General features: G+C 63.2%; 2 protein-coding genes and 2 non-coding genes across 4 annotated transcripts; 3 read left to right on the top strand and 1 right to left on the bottom strand.

Annotated features, from left to right (window-relative positions):
• The first annotated feature begins 137 nt into the window (after window positions 1-137).
• On the top strand, window positions 138-5,826 carry LOC143165760 (SNF-related serine/threonine-protein kinase-like). The gene is made up of 6 exons (XM_076349480.1): window positions 138-161; window positions 1,135-1,757; window positions 3,258-3,399; window positions 3,576-3,788; window positions 3,902-4,039; window positions 4,194-5,826. The coding sequence occupies exons 2-6, from the start codon at window positions 1,169-1,171 to the stop codon at window positions 5,032-5,034; spliced, it is 1,923 nt and encodes a 640-aa protein (XP_076205595.1). The 5' UTR covers window positions 138-161; window positions 1,135-1,168; the 3' UTR covers window positions 5,035-5,826.
• Window positions 5,827-6,793: 967 nt separating this feature from the next.
• TRNAK-UUU (transfer RNA lysine (anticodon UUU)) lies at window positions 6,794-6,866 on the bottom strand. Its single transcript has one exon. It is a non-coding gene; the product is annotated as a tRNA-Lys (tRNA).
• Window positions 6,867-7,509: 643 nt separating this feature from the next.
• Window positions 7,510-7,581, top strand: TRNAH-GUG (transfer RNA histidin (anticodon GUG)). Its single transcript has one exon. It is a non-coding gene; the product is annotated as a tRNA-His (tRNA).
• A 3,120-nt stretch (window positions 7,582-10,701) lies between these two features.
• SETD6 (SET domain containing 6, protein lysine methyltransferase) lies at window positions 10,702-15,099 on the top strand. The gene is made up of 7 exons (XM_076349481.1): window positions 10,702-11,006; window positions 11,635-11,776; window positions 12,099-12,293; window positions 12,469-12,592; window positions 12,896-13,076; window positions 13,315-13,457; window positions 13,982-15,099. Exons 1-7 carry the CDS (start codon window positions 10,901-10,903, stop codon window positions 14,291-14,293), a joined length of 1,203 nt encoding a protein of 400 aa, XP_076205596.1. The 5' UTR covers window positions 10,702-10,900; the 3' UTR covers window positions 14,294-15,099.
• The last annotated feature ends 1,258 nt before the right edge of the window (window positions 15,100-16,357 follow it).

The raw sequence follows: 16,357 nt of genomic DNA, 5'->3' as shown, positions 1-16,357 counted from the left end.
GGGCCTCTTGCTCGGGGAGGTGCGATGAGCATCGCCCCGGCCTCAGCCCCGGCGGGCGGCGGACGGGGCCCTTTAAGGCGCGAGCCCGGAGCCGCCCTGACGTCAGCGGGGCGGGCGCGCCCGGGCAGCCGCAGCCCCGGCGGCCCCAGCTCCGCCGGCCGGTGAGCGCGGCTCCGGCGGGACGCACCCCGGGGGGGCCGGGGGTGACCGGGGCCCGGGGCGTCCCGAGGAGCGAGGGGTGGGGTGCTGGGGGGGGGGATATGGGGGTGTCCGGGGTGCTGGGGGCGGGTGTTGGGGTGCCCGGGGGGGGGGGGGGGGGGGGCTGGGGTGGTGGGGACTGGAGGTGGGGCATGGGGGTGTCCAGGGTGCTGGGGAGTGGACGTTGGTGATGTGGGGGTGGCCAGGGTGCTGGGGTCTGGAGGTGGGAGTGTGGGGGTGACGAGGGTGCTGGGGACCTGGAGGGTAGGGGTATGGGGGTGTCCAGGGTGCTGGGGAGTGGAGGTGAGGGTATTGGGGTGCCCAGGGTGCTGGGGACCTGGAGGTAGGGGTATGGGGGTGTCCAGGGTGCTGGGGAGTGGAGGTGAGGGTATTGGGGTGCCCAGGGTGCTGGGGTCACGGGGACCTGGAGGTGGGGTATGGGGGAGCCCGGGGTGGTGGGGGATTGGAGGTGGGGTATTGGGGGTGCGCAAGGTGCTGGCGACCTGGAGGTGGGGTATTGGGGTGCGCAAGGTGCTGGGGAGCAGAGGTGAGAGTGTTGGGGTACGCAGGGTGCTGGAGACCTGGAGGTAGGGGTATCAGGGTACCCAGGGTGCTGGGGACCTGGAGGTGGGGTATGGGGGTGCCAGGGGTGCTGCGGTGCTGGACACCTGGAGTTGGGGGTTCCAGGATGCCCTGGGGTGCTGGGGAGTGGAGGTGGGGGTATGGGGGTGCCCGGGGTGCTGGGGACTGAGAGTGAGGGTATTGGGGTGCTGGGGACCTGGAGGTGGGGTGTTGGGGGTGCCCAGGCTGCTGGTGCCCAGGCTGCTGGGGACTCTGATGTCCTGGGGATCCTGGTGCCCAGGGTGCTGGGGGGGCCGGTATTTCGGGGTGCTCCATCCCCCGCCCTCCATTGCTCAGCAGCTCCCCCTCCAACAGCGCCCAATGCCTGTCCCCACCTGACGCTGCCACCATGGCCGGGGTGCAGGGCTGCGGCGAGGGGAAGATCGCGGGGCTGTACGACCTGGAGCGCACGCTGGGCAAGGGCCACTTTGCGGTGGTGAAGCTGGCGCGGCACGTCTTCACCGGGCAGCGGGTGGCCGTCAAGGTGATCGACAAGAGCAAGCTGGCGGGGGAGGCGGCGGGGCAGCTCCTGCAAGAGGTGCGCTGCATGAAGCTGGTCCAGCACCCCAACGTGGTGCGCCTCTACGAGGTCATCGACACCCACGCCAAGCTCTACCTCATCCTGGAGCTGGGCGACGGCGGCGACATGTTCGACCACATCATGCGGCACGAGGGCGGGCTGGCCGAGGCGCGGGCCAAGCACTACTTCGCCCAGATCGTCCACGCCATCTCCTACTGCCACAAGCTGCACGTGGTGCACCGCGACCTCAAGCCCGAGAACGTCGTCTTCTTCCAGGAGCAGGGGGTGGTCAAGCTCACCGACTTCGGCTTCAGCAACCGCTTCCAACCCGGCAAGATGCTCACCACCAGTTGCGGCTCGCTGGCCTACTCGGCGCCCGAGATCCTGCTCGGGGATGAGTACGACGCCCCGGCTGTCGGTAAGGGCGGTGGGGTGCAGCCACGGCTGGCGCTCGCCCTGGGGACGTGCCTCCCGCGTGTCCCTTCCCCGGAGCGTGGTCCTGCCGGCCAGGTACCGCCTCGCTTTTGGCCCCTTACGCTGGGAGCACCCATGCCCCGGTGGCACTGCTGTCCCCACAGGGAGGAATCCCGTCCGTTGGCTGCTCGGCTGCTCAGCCCTGCTCTGGCACAGGGTGGTCCTCCCTGCGGAGACCGTCCCCGCACCCGCCGAGATCCCGCAGAGCGATGGTTCATGCTGGGGAGGGGAAAAAGCCCAAGCAGGCTGTGAGCCTGGCGTGGCATCTGCCGGGGCTCGGGAGGAGCAGCGTGAGGGTGCAGCCGCCGGCAAGCCTAAATAACCGGCTAGCTGTTATTTAGCGGGGGTGATGCCAGAAGGAAACCTGCTCGGGATGCTGGCGTTTGGGCGGAGGAGCTCCGAAAGTTTCCTTTGCTCCGTCCCCGCCCTGAAAACCACTTCCTCCCCATGGGTCCCAGCGCCTTTCCTCCCCTGGCCGGGGTGCACGGGCGCGGGGGAGATCGTCCCGGGGCATGGGGAGCCGGGCTGGGGCCACCGAGAGGCTCTGCTGGGACAGAGGGGACGTCGGAGGGAAGCGGGACCTGAGCCAGCTCTGCTGGAATTTGGGGCAGGAGGATTTAGCAAGTCAAAACACGAGCCCTTAAAGGAAAAAGCCCAGCGGCTCTGGAGTTGAAAATGGGGATGGCTTGTGGAGACGGTAGAAAAATAAGCTGGTGGCTCTGCAAAGGGAAATGAAAGGAGGAAAGCGGCGCAGATGAGAAATTTTCAAACGCAGGCACTTGACTTAAGAAGCTGAAGGTATTAACGGAGAGCCCGGGGCGTGCTCAGCATCCTAAAAAAGCGCTTTTGCAGAGAGTTTATGTACTCGTCAGGAGGAGCAGGTGAAGATGCCGCTGGCTCCGTCCCTGTCCCCAGGGCAGGGCAGCGATCCCGCTCGGGCTGGTGCCCACGCGGCTGTAGGCAGCTGGAGAGCCCGGATCGGTGCTGCGTGCCCTGTCCCGTCGCCGTGGTGTCCCCTCCGGCGCAGCCCAGTGCCGGGATGCTGATGGCGGGGTCTGTTCGGGAACTGGGAAGCTGAGTAATGACACGAAATGGTGCTGCGGGTGGGTGACCGGCGGGGGGGACAGAGCTTGGGGCTGGCCTCCCTGTCCCCACCTGGGAAAGGGGATAAGGCCTCAACTGCTTTGGTGAAGCCCCTTGAGACCTGCTTGGATGTGGGGATGGGGAAGGTGTCCCCCCCGCCTCGGTGGGGCTGTGGTCCCCCCGTCTGTGGGGCAGGACCTGGGAGCCGTTACCCCCAAGGAGCATCCCAGTGAGCGCTGGTCTCTGCTGGATCGGCACTCGGGACTGGTGGGGTGGCCCCCCCCCCCCCCCGGGTCCTTGGGGTCGGGATGCTCTCCTGGGCCACGGTGGGTGCAATCTGAACCGCTCCTGCTTCTTGCAGACATCTGGAGCCTGGGGGTCATCCTCTACATGCTGGTGTGCGGCCATCCCCCTTTCCAGGAGGCCAACGACAGCGAGACCCTCACCATGATCATGGACTGCCGCTACACTGTCCCCCCGCACATCTCGGCACAGTGCTCTGAGTAAGCACCTCTCCCCACCCCGGCTCCCCCTGGACCCCGACTTGCTGCCCCCAGGGGTGGGTGCCCCGTCCCTGGGGGATGCCTGCGGGAGCTGGGGTGGGAAAGAGGGGAAAAGCCCCCGTGTCCGGGGCTCGGATGCTGCTGCGGGATTGCAGCGTCACCCCTTGCCCCCGCAGTCTCATCTCCAGGATGCTGCAGCGGGATCCGAAGCAGCGAGCCTCCCTGGAGCAGATCGAGGGCCACACGTGGCTGCAGGGGGTGGACCCGTCCCCCGCCAGCCGCTGCCTGCTGCCCCTCACCTCCCACAAGCGCGTGTCCGAGGAGGAGCACGAGATCATCCTCCAGGCCATGACGTGCGGGAACATCGCCGATCGGGACACCATCCAGGAGTGAGTGACAGGGCGGGATGCCAAGGCAGGAGCCCCTGTGAAGGGCTCTGGGGGGGGGTGTCCCTCCAAGCGTGTCCCTCGCACGCTGACGTGGGTCCCTCGGTCCCGCGCAGGGCGCTGGAGGCCGACCGCTACAACCACATCACGGCCACGTATTTCCTGCTGGCGGAGAGGATGCTGCGGGAGAAGCAGGAGAAGCAGGGCCACCGCCTCAGCCTCGTCTACAACCTGGCCAAGGAGGTGCAGAGCAGGTGAGCCTCCGCTCCTGCCCCCTGTCCCACGTCCCCCCCCTCATCACCCCGGGTCCCCAGCGCAGGGTCCCGGCTGGTCCCCCATCCCCTTCCTCGCCACAGCCCTTGCGATGCCCAGCTGGGTACTGACACCTCCATCCCTCCCCGTTCTCAGGACCAACTTATCGGACACGTTCGGCCCCGTGGGCAGCGCCGGCGGCCTCTTGCCCTTCAGGGAGGTGCCAAGCAGCCTCGCTGCGGGCTCCCGGCTTCCCCCCCTGCCCACCAGAGGGGACATCGGCAGCCGGCAGCCCCCCGGGACCCTGCTGAAGGTCCCTGCCGTTGACACCGCCATCACCAAGAGCAACCCGGCCCTGCAGCAGATCTGCGAGGAGGAAGAGGAGGAGGAGGAGGAAGAGGAGCTGAGGCCCAGCGCCATGGAGAGGAAGAGCAGCTCGCTGAACCAGGAGCAGATGCGAGCCTTCCTGCGTGCCCGCCGCCCGCCCGGCCACAGGGAGGTGTGGGGGCCAGGGGCCGAGCTGGGGGGCCGGGGCGGGCGCCCGGGGGCGGCCTGGGCTGGCAAGGGAGTGAGCGGGGGACGGGGTCCCCCAGTGATGCGGGGGGATGGAGCCGAGCCCCCCAGGAGAGAGGATGACGTGGAGCTCGGGGGCTCCGGGGCAGAGCCCCCCGGGAAAAGGGGAGCCACCCCGTCACCCCAGAGCGGCTCTGCTGGGGTCCCCCAGGTGCTGGGGGCAGAGACGACTCCCACTGCCCTCCCGGGCCCCACGGACAAGTCCCCAGGACCCGGGTCACCTGCGAGCCCGGCCCCGGGTGGCACCGAGGGGGGCGTGGAGAGCGTCATCAAGCTGGACCCGGGCAAGAGCAAAGGCGGCAGCCTGCGGGACAGGCTCCTGCAGTTCCCGCTCTGCGAGAAAGCCCTGGCCTTCAAAATCCGGCCGGGCTCCAAGGAGAGCCTCCTCTCGCTGGGGCAGTTCAACTGCTGCCACGTCATTTAAGCCCCCGGGGCGAGGCTCCGGCCCCTCTGCGGGGTCTGGGAGGGTGCCCGTTCCCCTGCCTTTGGTCCTACCTGTGCCCCGCGGAGCAGTGGCCACGGGGCTGGCAGCGGGGGGGGCACGCTGCCCCTGCTTCGTCACCCGCGGTGGCCGCCCCGCTAGCACCCACCCCAGGCATCCGCTGCGGTGCCTGGGGGCCGGGCTGGGACAGACACCCGGGACGGGACTGCCGAGGGGGGTGAGGCGGGCTGGGGTCTGTCCCCACACCGGCCGGCGTGTCCCCAAGCCCCGGGGGCTGCCGGGGCAGCTCCATGGACCCGTCGGGGTTGGATGGACCACGACACATTTTTTTAACTACTAGAAATAATTTTTTTAAATAGTCTATTTTAATGTAATTAAATAGAGATTGCTATATCCCCCCAACCCCTCCCCGGGACGGCGGCTCGCCCCCAGCCCCGCAGCCTGCACGGTCCCAGGGCCAGGCTGTCCTGCCCGCGGCGGCCGTGGGGCAATCGCTTGTCTGCCTGCAGCCCCCCCCCTGCCGCCGTCCCCCGCCCCGGCCGGGGCCAGGCGCAGCCCTGCCCGCCGCTGCGCGTGACCCGAGGCCGTCCCCTGGGCCTCCCCCGCAAATAAGCTCCCTATTTATTATCTCTTTGTTTTCTTGCTGGCAAGAAATGAATGACGACTGAGGCGTGGGCCGGAGCTCGGCCCGCGCTGTGCGGCGCGCGTGCGGAAGGGATCGGAGCCGCTGGGAAGCAAAGTTCATCGGGCCAATAAAATAAGCTCGTGGGTCGATGCGGTTGCCACGTCTCGTTGCAAAAAAAGAACAACCCCGCCGTCCTCCAGCCCCGCAAAGGCTGGGGCGCTAGGGCCGGCTGCCCGGCAGCATCTGCCCCAGCTGGGTCCCTCTCTGCGCCGGGGTGGGCGGCAGGGGTGGCTGGTTTGGGGGCTGTGCAACGGGCGCGGGGTGCAGCGGGCACGGGCTCTCCCTGCCCGGGGCTGTTTTGGCACTGCCTGGCCGGCGTGCCCAGCCACCGCCGCATCCCCGGCCCTGCGGAGGCGGGGAGCAGCCGCCGCTGCCACCGCAGCCCCATTGGAGTGGGGGGGTGAGGTTTGGGGGAGCGTGGCGTGTCTGCAGCTGTCCCTCAAGGCAAAGTGGGGCATCAGCCTATACCTGTAAGGGGGCTGCTGGGGGGCACGGGGGAAATAAGGACAGGGATGGGGAAGGTGTGAGGAGGGCCTGGGGCGCGCCGAAGGGCAGGCAGAGGGTACAGCACGCCTCCAGCGCAGCTTGAGGTTCGACTGTGCTCAGCCCCAGGGGTGCCCCCAATAGCTCTCCAGCCCCTAACTCTGGGGTGGGGGACAGCAGGCCACCCCCTAGCCCCCAGTTCCCACCCAATTCGCTTCTCCAGCCCTGCCTGCCTTCCCTCCAGCTCTGCTGCGCCTCTCCCGCTTCCATCCATCCCATTTCTCCCTCCTTTCGCATCTCCCTCCGTGCATGCCCCCAGATAACACCCTTGCCTGTCCCCATCATCCGCCATGGGATCCCTCTCTCTGGGGTACTGGGCGGCTGGAAGAAGAGAGCGGTGCCGTGCGGGTGTCAGATGGGACGGAGCCGGCCCTGGAAAGATCCCTGGGGAGGCGATGGTGGGAAAAGAAGCAGGGGAGGGGGCCCTGGGGAGCCCGCAGCCCCCGCCAGCAGGAGGAGGGGCTGCTCTCGCCCGTGGCCTCCCCCTTGCTAGCTCCTAAAGGATAAAGCCTTCGCCTGAACAGGGGCTTGAACCCTGGACCCTCAGATTAAAAGTCTGATGCTCTCCCAGCTGAGCTATCCAGGCTCACGTTGGGGGTTCTGGGGGATGTTCGAGACAGGCAGTGAGGACCCCGCTTCACTGCGTCACTGAAGGGACAACACGGGAACTCGCTTTGACCTCTTCCACCCCCACCCCACCCCAACGAAGCCACCACAGTGGAGGGTAGCCTCCCACGAGGAGGAGCACCACCGGGACCTCCACCCTGCCCTGGCAGGCATAAACGCCGGGTTTATCCTCTCGGGGACAGCCAAAAGCCAGAGCGACGAGGCAGAGGAGGAGGAGAGCCCGGCCAGGGCTGTGGGTGCCGATCCCAGCAGCCTGGGAAAATAATAACCCAGCGGCAGCGGGCTCTAAACGTGATTTTCCGGAGACCAGCACCCAGCGCCAGCTCCTCAACCCGCTCAGCCGCGCCGCCTGCACACGCCGGGCTCAGCACCCGGCTTCTGGGCACGGGCTGGACCGGCCTCCCACCGGGGGACTGATCCTGACACAGGGACGCGCCCCGGGAAAGTGCCAGTGCCGTAGGGATGCGCCCGCGGGGAGGGCGAGCGGGGTGCCCATCGGGGGGGGCTGTAAAACCTCCGCCGCCCCCTCACCGCTCCCCGAGGGAGGCAGGGGGGATCCGGCCGGAGGAGAGCAGCGGCGGCGCGGGGCCCCCCGCTCGGTGGCTGTGATCGTATAGTGGTCAGTACTCTGCGTTGTGGCCGCAGCAACCTCGGTTCGAATCCGAGTCACAGCAGCGCTTTTGCCACCAGCCCGGCGCTCGGAAAGGCCGGGCTGAAGACGCGAGGGAGGCGGCGGCGGCAAGGAGGTTGGTTTGCAGAGACGCTGTGCCCTGGGAGGGGGCCACGAGCTCGGATCGGCTCCTGAAGGCCACCCTTCCTTTTCTCTTGCCCTTCATCCCAGTTCTGCGGGACGGGGCCCCTCTGCTCCACGGGGAACCCACCCTGCCGGCCCGGCCCGGCCCGGCCCAGCTCAGAAGGGGCTGCGGAAGATTAAAGCCAACCCGAAATGCTCACGGCGTGGGGGAGAGCCACGGGGAGGGCCCGGTGCTGCAGAGAGCCTTGCGAGGCCGCTTCAAACACCTCGCGTGCGCTAATTGGCTTCGTTACGAGCAACTAGCGAGGGCGTCTGCCCCCCTCTCCTGAAGGGACTGGGCACAGGTTTAGTGAGCCGGGGGAAAGGAGGGGCGACCGCCTGCCTCAGGAAAGCCTTAGAAGGGAGAGCAGAGCTTGGCACGTACGGCGAGCGGGGTGCGGAGATGTTGACTGAATAAGGCCACGAGCTTAATTATCCCGATTAATTAGAGCCCGCTGCTTTTAACCCATGTCTGGTGGTGTGACCCCGCCGGTGCACCAAGACACGGCCCCGCGGCAGCCACAGGGGCACCGGAGCCCCCCCCGAGGCGCACCAGGAGCTGGGTGGGGACGCCTGGGCGGCGGGGAAAAGCCCCCGGAGGCCCCAGGGTGGAGCAGAGGCCGTGGGGTGCAGACAGAGGCCCGATGAGGCCCCCAGACCCCACAAAGACATTTGGTGGTCCCTGGATCCCCCAGAGAGGCGCTGTAAGGCCCCCAGACCCCTCAGAAAGGTGCTCGGAGGCTCCCAAATCCCTCAGAAAGGCCCTACGAGGGCCCCGGGCCCCTCAGAGAGACACACAGAGACCCCCAGCCCCCTCAGAGAGGCACATAGAGACTCAGGCCCCTCAGAGAAGCCCTCCGAGGCCCCCAGCCCCCTCAGAGAAGCACACAGAGACCCCCCAGCCCCCTCAGAGAAGCCCTTCGAGGCCCCCAGCCCCCTCAGAGAGGCACATAGGGACCCGCAGCCTCCTCAGAGAGGCACATAGAGACCCCCAGCCCCCTCAGAGAGGCACACAGAGACCTCCAGCCCCCTCAGAGAGGCACACAGGGACCCCCAGCCCCCTCAGAGAAGCCCTCTGAGGCCCCCAGCCCCCTCAGAGAAGCCCTTCGAGGCCTCCAGCCCCCCCCCCGAGAGGCACACAGAGACCCCCAGCCCCATCAGAGAGGCACACAGGGACCCCCAGCCCCCTCAGAGAAGCCCTCTGAGGCCCCCAGCCCCCTCAGAGAAGCACACAGAGACCCCCAGCCCCCCCAGAGAAGCACACAGAGACCCCCAGCCCCCCCAGAGAGGCACACAGGGACCCCCAGCCCCCTCAGAGAAGCCCTCTGAGGCCCCCAGCCCCCTCAGAGAAGCCCTTCGAGGCCCCCAGCCCCCTCAGAGAAGCACACAGAGACCCCCAGCCCCCCCAGAGAAGCACACAGAGACCCCCAGCCCCCCCAGAGAGGCACACAGAGACCCCCAGCCCCCTCAGAGAGGCCCTCCGAGGCCCCCAGCCCCCTCAGAGAGGCACACAGAGACCCCCGACCCCCAGCCCCCTCAGAGAAGCCCTCCGAGGCCCCCAGCCCCCTCAGAGAAGCCCTTCGAGGCCCCCAGCCCCCTCAGAGAGCCACACAGAGACCCCCAGCCCCCTCAGAGAGGCACACAGGGACCCCCAGCCCCCTCAGAGAGGCACACAGGGACCCCCAGCCCCCCCAGAGAAGCACACAGAGACCCCCAGCCCCCCCAGAGAGGCACACAGAGACCCCCAGCCCCCTCAGAGAGGCCCTCCGAGGCCCCCAGCCCCCTCAGAGAGGCACACAGAGACCCCCGACCCCCAGCCCCCTCAGAGAAGCCCTCCGAGGCCCCCAGCCCCCTCAGAGAAGCCCTTCGAGGCCCCCAGCCCCCTCAGAGAGCCACACAGAGACCCCCAGCCCCCTCAGAGAGGCACACAGGGACCCCCAGCCCCCTCAGAGAGGCACACAGGGACCCCCAGCCCCCTCAGAGAAGCCCTCTGAGGCCCCCAGCCCCCTCAGAGAAGCCCTTCGAGGCCCCCAGCCCCCTCAGAGAGCCACACAGAGACCCCCAGCCCCCTCAGAGAGCCACACAGAGACCCCCAGCCCCCTCAGAGAGGCCCTCCGAGGCCCCCAGCCCCCTCAGAGAGGCACACAGAGACCCCCGACCCCCAGCCCCCTCAGAGAAGCCCTCCGAGGCCCCCAGCCCCCTCAGAGAAGCCCTTCGAGGCCCCCAGCCCCCTCAGAGAGCCACACAGAGACCCCCAGCCCCCTCAGAGAGGCACACAGGGACCCCCAGCCCCCTCAGAGAGGCACACAGGGACCCCCAGCCCCCTCAGAGAAGCCCTCTGAGGCCCCCAGCCCCCTCAGAGAAGCCCTTCGAGGCCCCCAGCCCCCTCAGAGAGCCACACAGAGACCCCCAGCCCCCTCAGAGAGCCACACAGAGACCCCCAGCCCCCTCAGAGAGGCACACAGAGACCCCCAGCCCCCTCAGAGAGGCCCTCCGAGGCCCCCAGCCCCCTCAGAGAAGCGGCTGCAGGGCGCGGCCGCCCGGCGTGTTTCCCCCAGCCCTTGGCTCTGCGCACGCCCCGCCCTTTCTGGCCCTCCGCGGCCGCCGTCAGCCCGGCCGGCCGAGGGTGGGGGGCGGAGCTCCCCCCCTACCCGGAAGCGCCCGGCGGGGGACCACGTGGTGGAGGACCACGTGTTCGCAGCGCCATGGCGTCGGCGCCCAAGAGGCCCAAGGTAGGGGGAGGGGGACGGGGACACGGGCCGGCGCCGGGGGCTCCCGCCGGCAGCGCGCCCCCCACCCGCGTGTGCCGGGGTCGAGGTGCCCTAGCGCAGCCGGGGGGCTGGGGAGAGCTGACCCCGGCTCTCGGGGCGGGGGGGGAGGGGAGGGGGCGGTGTTCTCCGGGAGCGGCCCCGCGGCTCCCTCGAGTCTCCCCGCGCTTCACCCCCCGTTTTCGTCCGCAGGCGGCTGCGGGGAGCAGCGCCCGAGGGAAGGGCAGCGCCGATCCCCTCTCCGGCTTCCTGGCGTGGTGCGGGCGGGCCGGGGTGGAGCTCAGCCCGAAGGTGAGGCGGGCCGGGCCGGGCCGGGCCGTCCCCCGCGCTGCCCCAGGCCACCAGGGCCACCCCGGGCTGCCCTAACAGGTCACCGCTCACCTCTCGCCCAAGGTTCGCCTGAGCAGGGAGGGCGCGGTGGCGGGATACGGCATGCTGGCCGCCGAGGAGCTGGAGGCGGGAGAGGTCCTCTTCACCATCCCTCGCGCCGCGCTGCTGTCCCAGCACACCAGCTCCATCCAGGCCCTCCTGCAGGAAGGTGAGCGCGAGGAGAGGCTGCCTCACGCTCCTCGGGTCAGGCAGGAGGGCTGCTGTGCCTGCCGCCGCAACCTGTTTGTTTTCCCTATAGCGTTTTCCCCATTTTTCCTTTTAAGGGGGGGGGGGGGGGAAGCCCAGGGAAGCTTTGCGCAGGATGCTGGAGCAGGGAGGTGCAGGGCCGGTAGCCATGGGGTGAGTACCCCATCGCTTCCCTAAGGGAGCCTGGAGCCATGCCAGGCAGGGGGAAAAGCCCGTTACTGCCCCATCTCTGATCTTCATATGACAACCACCCGTACGATGGCGCTTTCCTTGAGGCCCAGGACAGACGCTGCCAGGAAAAAGAACGGTTTCTTTCTTGCTGAGGGCACCCCGAGCCTCGGGGTGGGGGGGGGGGGTTCTGGCTCAGCCGTAGCTCCAGAGCAAGCAGCTTCTGGTTCTGCTTCAGCTCAGGACAAACCCAAACCTGGAGAGGTCTTGCGGAGTAAAAGCAGAACTCCCCACCCCAGGCTGAAGACAAGGCGAGGAGGCTTGTAGGATTCAAGCTTTGGTTCTTGGAAGATTTGTTCTCAGAGGAAAGGACCAAAACCTCAGATCAACTTACGTTTTCTCCATCGTCTGTGGTTCCTTAGCCCAGGAGTCCCTGCAGAGCCAGTCCGGTTGGGTGCCTCTCCTGCTGGCCCTGCTACACGAGTACACAGCCAGCAACTCCCACTGGCAGCCTTATTTCTCCCTCTGGGAGGACTTCAGGAGCCTGGATCACCCCATGTTCTGGTAAGGTGAAACCAGGCGGGGCTGTGGGGTGGCCCAGTGTGACAGCCGAACGCGGGGGCTGCTGACCAGGAGTCTTGGGGTTGGATGTGGTCCTACTGCCTGACTCCATCCCTCTGTTCTAGCCCTGTGCTGTCAATGGCAGTAGCCAACAACAGCAGTAGCCGAGGGGTCCCCCTACCTGGGCTCGGAGCTAGCTACAGGCATAGCCAGAAAACAGGAACCTGGAGAGCACCAGGAAGCTGAGATTTTGAAGGAGAAAGGAGTTTATAGATCTTCTCCCTGGGGCAGGCAGAGATAAACCTGCTGTTTTTTCTTGCAACAGGCCTGAAGAAGAGCGGAGAAGGCTCCTGCAGGGCACAGGCATCCCAGAAGCAGTGGAGAAGGACCTGGCTAACATCCACCTGGAGTACACCTCCATCATCCTGCCTTTCATGGAGTCCCACCCCAACGTCTTTGACCCCAAGCTGCACACGCTGGAGTTGTACAAGCAGCTGGTGGCATTTGTCATGGCCTACAGGTGAGAAGGGAGGGCTTTGCTCCAACAAGGAGCAAGGGCAAGGAGTAGGGTCACAGGAAAGACTGTAGGCCGTTACTTAAAGGGTTGCAGTTGCACAAGAACGCAAGTATAAGGTGAAGCTTGCCCTGTGCTGCAAGGTGTTAAAACAGGCTTGTCTTCATCTCCCTTGTCTTAGCTTTCAGGAGCCTCTGGAGGAGGAAGATGAAGATGAGAAGGGGCCCAATCCCCCGATGATGGTGCCTGTAGCAGATATTTTGAATCATGTGGCCAACCACAACGCCAACCTGGAATACTCTCCCGTGAGTGCAGAGCTGCTCTGCCAGGCATCAGAGTCTGGTTCCTCTTCACTGCAAGGCCTTTGGGAGTGGTGGCGCAGCAAGGCTGGCTCTCTGAACGCAGAGCAGCACTGCTCACCTGCCAGGACAAGCGAGTCTGGCCTGGATCTCATTAATACGAAGCTATTTTGCTCAACATACTCCCCTGCTGCATGCCTGGTTTTAGCTAGGAAGAGCTCAGGGTCATCCGAGCCTCTTTGAAACACCTTGTTTCCGAGCGGTAGGATCACCGCAGCTCTGAGAGCCTCTTTCTCTCCCTGCTTGCAGCAATGTTTACGAATGGTTACAACACAGCCCGTCGGCAAAGGACAAGAGATCTTCAACACATACGGGCAGATGGCCAACTGGCAGCTCCTACACATGTATGGCTTCGCGGAGCCGTACCCTAGCAACACCAACGACACAGCCGACATCCAGATGGTGACAGTACGCAAGGCAGCACTGCAGCGTGAGTGGCACCCGTAGCCACTTTGGGAAAGGATGGGGCAGGGATCTCGCTTAAATAGCGATGTGATGAAACAGGGATCGAGGGTGACTTGAAAAGTAAGCCGGTTCCACGGCTCTTCAGGTGCTGGGGTTATGCCTTGGTTTTCTGCCTTCTGTTTCCTCTTCTCCATTCACACCCCCCCCCACACCCCCCCCCCGCAACTCGAGTTGGGTTTGCAGCTCTGCTGTCTTCAAAACAGGTGCCAAAAGCGAAGCACAGCAGCGGCTGGTCTCAGAGCAGTGGGACTTCTTGTGCCAGCTGGAGATGGTGGGGGAGGAAGGCGCCTTTGTGCTTGGCTGGGATGAGGTGCTGACAGAGGAAGAGCTGTCCACGACCCTGAAGGTAAGCACTGCCGAGTGGTGGAAGAGCTACACAAGGAAGAGCACAGACTAAGCGTACTGCAGCTGTGCAAACCAGCATGCAAAATGGTTCGATGAGGGGGGGGAAAGCCTGTAATGGCATTTTGGTACTAACGCTCCTGTGTGAAAACTGGTAGAGGATGTGGTTGCCCATCTCCCCAGGCTTCAGGTACTGTCGTCTTCCTCTCCTGAACTAACCACCCACGTGTACTTACGAACTGGTCTTGAATGGCTCCGGGGCTACTGCTGTTCTGGAGAGCTTTGCACCTTTGTAGGTAGCAGTGAGATGTCCTTTAAGACTGTTCCCAACACCCAGGTTTGCTCTTTGAATGTTCTTCTAACCCACAAGTTACTTGTGATTAGGTATCTAAGCCAGTTTTACTCTCTCACCTTTTGCACAGCTGAGGAGTAGCTCACCTGCTCCATGTGGCTTTAAGACCACTTAGAGAAGAAAGCCTGATGTACTTGCACTGCCAGTGACTTGTCTCTTTGCCTGGGTCATTACAGGTGCTGTGCATGTCAGAAGAAGAATTCAAGGAGTATAAGGAACAAGATGGCTGGGAAGACGACAGTGAGGAAGAGGAAAACTCTACCCTTTCTAATGAGGCTCTCTCCAGACTTAAAACCCCTTGCAAGAAGCTCCTTTATGACAGTGTGCTGCTGACCCTGGAGTCTTACAGGTCAGACTTGAAAGCGGAGCAGGACTTGCTAAATAACAAGGAGGCTTATGAGAAACTGAGTCGAAGGGAGCAGCAAGCTTTGCATGTGCGCTATGGACAGAAAAGGATCTTGCATCAGCTGCTAGAGCTGGTACACTAGAAACCTCGCTGCTGCTGGAAATGAACTGCCTGGAACCGTGCTCAGGAGGGGAAGGTCAGCCTTTGGCCATCTCTTCTACAGCAGCAAGAACAGATGGCAAGATTGAATACGGGCCCACTTGTCCCTCATATGGCACGTGGCTTTTTAGCTACCTCTGCATAAACAAAAATATCTTCCACAGCACAGAAGTGGTTTTGGGTGGCTTTACCTTACAGCGAGAGCTCTGGAGCACAACTACCACCTTCTTCTAGAGGACTTAAGAACACCCAGATCTCCTAATGGCTGCTTTAGGAAGGCAGACATACCCTGTCAGAACAAGAAATGGGTTCCCTCATTCAGCATCAGAAATTTAAGGCAAGAACTGCTCCTTGTCCAGATGCAGAGGGCAGAGATCCAGCTGGTAGCTCTTACTTACTCTGAACCTCTGTAAGGTATCTGGCAGGTGGAGACGCTGACAAACTAAACTCTTCACCTATGCTTTGTTGATACTGAGCATTTTAAAGAGTACAAGCCCACCTGTCTGGTTTTCATGTAGGCTCAGTATAGCAAGATATTTCCTTTTACCTTTATAAAAGGCATTTCTGTATGGGCTTGAGACTACTCTATGCAGGAGCAGTGTCACAGTTCTGCAGCTGCTGTAGGCTAAGCGTTCAATGCACACCCTCTGGTTGATAAAGTTCTTCCTGAACTCAGGCACTGCTCTGCATCACAGCTACATTAGTATTTCCCTCAGCAGTTTCTGCATGACAGAACACTGGAGGTTTGCAGGCCAAGCTATATTTAATAAAGATGATGTTTCTTATCCAGCCAACGCTGTCTACTTCAACAGGGTGCAAAGCCCCATCTAAAAGGGGGGTGATCTTTGCTGCTGCTGCAGTTAGAAATACTGTGAACAAGCAAGCCCCATGTACTCATGTAGATAAAGGTCAGCTACAGCCCCACCTGCACCGCTGGGAGCCAGGGTGGTTTAACAGTGGCTTTTAAAAATTCCCCTTTTACAGTGGTGTAATGCAGCAGCTGTTTAGAGTCCAGTCTGCCATCTTGGCTCTTCTCTTCCTACAGCAGACTAGATTTCAAACTAGGCACACAGTGGATCGAAAGGTTAGTCTTCATTTCTTAAACATGAAGTGTATTATACCCAGGGCCTCTGCTGGCAAAGACACTGGTCATCCTTGGGGAGCTGACACCAGCACTATTTACTTTGACAGTACCAGCTGCAGGCTCCTTACCTGCTAAGAGAGGATACAAAGTGCAGTAGCCTCCGTCCTACCAGCGCAACTTGTGTTACTGAGATCTTGGCCAAGTCCTGTCCACCTTCCACCCCCTCTTTACACCAGCCTAATGGTTCTTAAAGCCTGCAGGGAACCCGCCATGTACAGCAGCATTAGTACAGAACCAGAGAGACCTTTGAGCCTTGAGTCATTAGGACAAGTCAATAAGCTCTGCATATGGTTTGCTAGAGTTAAACGGCAGAAAAAAAAACCCCATGGCACCTGGACTAGATAAAGAAAAAACTGGTTGCTGGTAATTCTCCATATCTTAACCCAATACAGGAGGAAGAGTAAACTGGAGTTGCAACACCAGAAACAAAAAAATTCTAACTTCCAAGAGGCTCAATTTCAGCACAACTGCTGACCTGCCAAACAAATGCCAGGGAATTGTAGGATGTGGCAAGAAAGTACTCCTTTACACACAGGCAACTGAAAAAACACTGCCTAGAAACAGGTCACAGATAAGAGAATTCCCCTTGAGCTGCAGTCCACTGCCACAGTTGGCTCAGTGGTCCCCTGGATCTAGTTTTTGCTCTGTGCAGCAGAAGCACAGCCAGGTATGCAGTCCCTTAAACCGAAGCAGGAAATCCTGACCTCTCCACCCATACAAGAGCAGTCAACTAGCTTTAACAAACTAGTAATGTTACAGAGCAGTGAAGCTCTATTTCCTAGTATCTGCTAGGTTGCAAGGCATAGGCTAAAGGAGCTTGCAGTATTAGCAACACTGAAGCCACCTATCCTTATTACAGCTAACTAGCAACCTTGCACAGATCCTTGCTGAAGGGAACTATCA

Source organism: Aptenodytes patagonicus, chromosome 11 (assembly GCF_965638725.1).
Source record: "Aptenodytes patagonicus chromosome 11, bAptPat1.pri.cur, whole genome shotgun sequence".
Taxonomy (NCBI): domain Eukaryota; kingdom Metazoa; phylum Chordata; class Aves; order Sphenisciformes; family Spheniscidae; genus Aptenodytes; species Aptenodytes patagonicus.
Note: the sequence above shows the minus strand (reverse complement) of the source record. Positions and strands in the feature narration are given on the sequence as shown.

Coding starts and splice junctions, on each gene's coding strand:
- LOC143165760 (XM_076349480.1), top strand. CDS start 1,169: ATGGCCGGGGTGCAGGGCTGCGGCGAGGGGAAGATCGCGGGGCTGTAC. Junction 3,400..3,575: donor ATCTCGGCACAGTGCTCTGA/GTAAGCACCTCT, acceptor TTGCCCCCGCAG/TCTCATCTCCAGGATGCTGC. Junction 4,040..4,193: donor GCCAAGGAGGTGCAGAGCAG/GTGAGCCTCCGC, acceptor CCCCGTTCTCAG/GACCAACTTATCGGACACGT.
- SETD6 (XM_076349481.1), top strand. CDS start 10,901: ATGCTGGCCGCCGAGGAGCTGGAGGCGGGAGAGGTCCTCTTCACCATC. Junction 12,294..12,468: donor GCATTTGTCATGGCCTACAG/GTGAGAAGGGAG, acceptor CCCTTGTCTTAG/CTTTCAGGAGCCTCTGGAGG. Junction 13,458..13,981: donor AGCTGTCCACGACCCTGAAG/GTAAGCACTGCC, acceptor GGGTCATTACAG/GTGCTGTGCATGTCAGAAGA.